General features: G+C 38.6%; 1 protein-coding gene across 1 annotated transcript; it reads right to left on the bottom strand.

Moving 5' to 3' along the window:
* Nucleotides 1-402: 402 nt before the first annotated feature.
* On the bottom strand, nt 403-2,792 carry LOC123255134 (interferon-induced protein with tetratricopeptide repeats 1B-like). Its single transcript, XM_044683983.1, has one exon. The coding sequence runs from the start codon at nt 2,790-2,792 to the stop codon at nt 1,338-1,340; it is 1,455 nt and encodes a 484-aa protein (XP_044539918.1). The 3' UTR covers nt 403-1,337.
* Nucleotides 2,793-4,643: the final 1,851 nt, after the last annotated feature.

Genomic DNA, 4,643 nt, shown 5'->3' with positions numbered 1-4,643 from the left:
ATATAATATTATATAAAATACTTATCATATTTTATAACATGGCTGGTACTGTGCTAAATACTTGGGCTACAAGCCAGGGAGAAGAGTTTTAGACAAGGAAGTCAGAGGGAATGGGGATGTAGAGTTAGAGGGCCATACACTGACATATCCTTTCTTCAAATGAAGGTGTTGATTTGATGACTTGTTCTCAGAGTTAGACTTGGAAAGCAGGGGGTAGAAGTATATGGAGGTGGGAGAATTTTAAAATCAAGGCATGGAGGTGGTCAGGAATTGGGGCAGGGTCTAGGTCAGGACAAGATTAAGTGAAGGCTCACAAGTCAGGTTTCAGGGATGGAGTTTGGAATTCTGGGTCTGTGATTAAGGCTAGGGCAGAAGGTAGAGCAAAGAAACATGACATGCAAATGGTGGTTGAGCAGCCATTTATTATGAACAATAAACTTTATACCATCAATTTATTAGTATCACAGAAACAAAGCTTTAGAGCTAGAAGGGTCTGTAGAGATCATCTAGTTCTTTGCCTTCTTTCTCAGATGACAACACGATGGTGGAATTTGAATCCAGTTCTTATTTCCTTAAATCTAGCTCACTTTTCACAACACTATGTCTCTGGTGCTGAGTTAAACAATAGTAAATAATATTAAGTATTCATAGAAAGCAGTTCTATTGCATAAAGACTAGTTCTATGATTTCACTTATATTAGGGATTCCCAAATGAAAAAACTTCCTCTACCAACACAGATAAATACATTATCTTCACTGATACATTTAATCTCAGAGAATGGCCTAGACACCCCAAAAGTGAAATGATTTGGACAGGATCATACAACCAGTGGGTGCCAGGAGGAGGATTTGGTGTTACTGCCTTCCACACTCATTTTCTATCAGTTATATAATATTGACTTTCAGTTTTGTTAGTAGTTAAAGCAGGCAATGGCTGTTATTACACCTTGGGGCTGAATTCACAAAAGGAAGCTTTAAAGAGAAAACAATCTATCACGGCACTGCTGATAGAACCCTTTATTTCCAGTAGCTAATTAATCCATTAATCAATCAGTCAACAGTCAGTTTGACAGACATTTATTATGTGCCTACTATGTATGTACCAGACGCTGTACTAGATATCTGGGATGCAAATCCAACAAATGAAATAATCCTTATTCTCAAGGAGTTTGCATGCTAATAGACAAATCAACATGAAAAAATATACCAAATGAATATGAACAGAACAGACCCAAATAAACCCCATAAATGCAAGGTGTTTGGAGAGAAAAGAAAGCACAAGCAGCTGAAGGCATTAGGAATGACTTCAATTGGAAGTTGGTGCTTGGGCAGTATCTTCAAGGAAGAGAGGTGTTCCAGGAGGCAGAGGGGAAGGAGCCCAATTCCAGGGCTGCCTCATACAGCTCTAAGGCTTTTTCTGTTTCTCCTTTCATCTTATGGATGAACCCCAAGAGACTCAAACTCTCTACATCTGACTTGTTTCGATGAAGACGCTTTTTAGCTAATTTCTCCACAGCATTTGGAAGGCGTTTTCCCATCAATGATTTTCCTTTGCCTATTTTTAAAGCTTCCAAGTAATGGGCGAGAGCATCAGCCTCAGATCTCTTATGAAACTCATTGAAGCGGCCGAGGTGAAAGTAGACTTCTTGCCTTGTCTTATCTTGAATTTCTTTCAGATTCAGAACTTCCAGGTAGCTTTCTTTTGCCTTGTCATAGTCACCTGCTTCTGCATACATGTCACCCAATTTTAAATAACTTAACTCAAATGTGGGTCTAATCTCTATTGATTTTTTAAAATGAAATATAGCTAATTGAATTGCTCTCTCAAGATCTTGTCTATCCCTGCCTCGTGGCTTGTAATTGGTAGCCTTTTTGATTTGATTAACTTTTGCCTCGTAACAAAATCCCATCTGATCATGCAGGACATTGGAAGTTGGAGTTCTTTCCAGAGCAGCTTGTAAGAGATCAATAGCTTCATCTGGATACCCTTTTCTGCAGTAAAATTTGGCTGCATAGCGAAGGATGTAGGGTTGTGATGTCTTGCTAATTAAGGCGTCCTTTAGATATTTTTCTCCTTCCTCATCTTGATGAAAAGACTGGAGCTTCAGTGCAAGAAGAACTTTAAGGTAAGCATCTTCTGGGTTGAGTCTGACTGCTTTTCTTAGTGGTTTTAGAGAAATATTACGATCATATTCCTCTTGTAAATCCAGACGAAACACGCTGATTGCAAATCCAGTGTTAAATTCAGGGTCATCAGGCTTCGATTCCAGGGCCTTTTGGAAACAAACTTTGGCTTCTTCATAATACTCCTTTCCAAACTTGAGCAATGCCCATCCTTTCTCACAGTCAATTTCTGGAAGTTCCACTTTATAGCGGAAGGGACTTAAAAGCCTCTTACAACTTGTTTCCACCTTGTCCAGATAAAACTGAACTTTGGGCAATTCACCCATGTGATAATGGATCCAAGCATAGTTTCCCCAGGTCACAAAGCTTTTTATCTCTGCTTTGTCACCATGATGCTGCAAGATCAATTCTTCAGCTTTTCTCAAGCTTTCAAGAGCCTCCTCACTTTGACCTCTTACATACTTCACATAAGCCAATGTGTTGTAAATTGCTGAATTGAATTTTGTGTCCAGAAATTCAATTTCATCCTGGATTCTGTTTTCTAAATCAGGCAAATCTATGTTGTCCACTCTCAGCAAATCCCACGTAAAGTGGCATCTCAACTCAGTCAGGGCATCCATCATAGTCTTCTCAGCCATCTCTCTGTGGATACAAATAGGGTATTTCATTATTAGGTATTGAACAAACAGTGGAAAAGAAGCCAGGATGACTACTACATACTTCCACCCCCAACCACAGAGAACCATTTAGCTTGCCCTTCAAAAATTTTCCTATTTCTTCATTCTCTAAGAATCCAATTCCAAAGAAGCCTAACCCTACTTAATTTGCTCTGTCTTTCTAATTTCTTTTTTTTTTTTAATGGAAGGAAGAGGGGCAAGGAATTAGTAAAGGAGTCCCTACTAAAGATATAAGCAAATTGCTCAGGGCTTGGGTGTAGCAGAAAGAGAGAAGCAAGAGCTCCATGTCCCTTATTTTCTCCTTTGATCTTGGAGCTGATATCTCACCCTCTCTGGTGACTATATGGCATGTTTCTCTAAGAAAATCATGCCTGGGCTCTGTGCTCCCCATTGCTATTGGAATAAAACCTGTCCTTTCCTAGGAGTCTCTCTGAAATAGTAATGCCAATAAAGAGAATTTATGTAATATCATTGGGGACATCTTGTCCCTGATACATTCAATACCTCTGTCCCTTCTGGGCTACATTGCCTACGTGGAGTCTGATATTAGCACACAATAGAGCTCACTCTCCACCCTAAGGCACAATAATTTTAATCCTCCCTTTATAAAAGATGTATTATAAGGTGCATTAGAAATCATTACATGGTATCATGTCTTTTTGGCCTGTTTGTTTGGAACAGGAAATAGAATAGAAATGGCTACCAGCCTGGAGGTATAATCCCTTCAGCTATTTTTCTTCAATACTGTTAACTCCTGGGTTGAGAAGTAGATACAATTTATTGTTCTCTGCCTCTGCTGATGATAGCAAAGAGATAGAGTTTATGGTAATTTGAGGCATTAACACAAGCATTAACATCCCACGCTCTTTCTCATATTGAGAGATTCCAGACATGCTCAGGGACAAAACTACTGCCAATATCCAGCACCATGGATCTGGTGTCAACCTGTGGTCATCCTGCATTAGAGCAGAAATGGAGCTTAGAGATCACCTTACCTAAACTCACTGGTTTACAGAAAAAGCTGTGAATCCCCAGAGTGCTTTCAGGAAGTATTATAGCATAAGGTAGAGACATTTCAATCTGATTTAATTAGCAAACATTTATTAGGTGCCCACTATATGCATTGTTAGCAACTAGGGATAGAAGGCCCAAATGGACTGTCACCCCTGATCTAAAGGTAAAGAGTTTGATGTGACATTACTAGAGATGACTGGATGACTTATTACAACTCATATTTCAGTTCAAGAGTGTTTCTACCATGTGTCTAAAAACTTATATACATGGGCCCATTCTTAACATGAATGACTGAATTCGTGAGGTATACTGTGTCAGGCAGATAGATTTCAATTCACAAAAGTATTTGAGAGTCTTTCAATCTATAAGAATTTCTGAGCACCCTTTGAGATCTCAGCAAAGAGATCTTTGCTGATCTTGTAATTCATTGCTGTGGATTACAAGAGAAATATAAAACATAATCTGGAGCCCTATTAGTTCATGATCACTGACAATATATAAAAAGGGTTTGTATTTTATATCTGGAAATTCAGCAAATATATCTGAAATGTCCTCTATGGGGCAGTTAGGTGGCATACAACACTGGACCAGAATTCAGAAGGACCAGAATTAAATATAGCCTCAGAGATTAACCAGCTACATGACCCTGAAAAGTCATTTAATTTCTGTTTGCCTCTATTTTTTTCCTACCTCTCAGGATCATTATAAGGATCAGATGAAATATTTGCAAAGCATTTAGCTTAGTGATTCACAGATTAAGTGCTATATAAATGTTAGCTGAGAGCGATTATTTTTTATTTATTTTTTTTAACCCTTGTACTTCGGTGC

This window comes from Gracilinanus agilis, unplaced genomic scaffold (assembly GCF_016433145.1).
Source record: "Gracilinanus agilis isolate LMUSP501 unplaced genomic scaffold, AgileGrace unplaced_scaffold39761, whole genome shotgun sequence".
Classification (NCBI taxonomy): domain Eukaryota; kingdom Metazoa; phylum Chordata; class Mammalia; order Didelphimorphia; family Didelphidae; genus Gracilinanus; species Gracilinanus agilis.
Note: the sequence above shows the minus strand (reverse complement) of the source record. Positions and strands in the feature narration are given on the sequence as shown.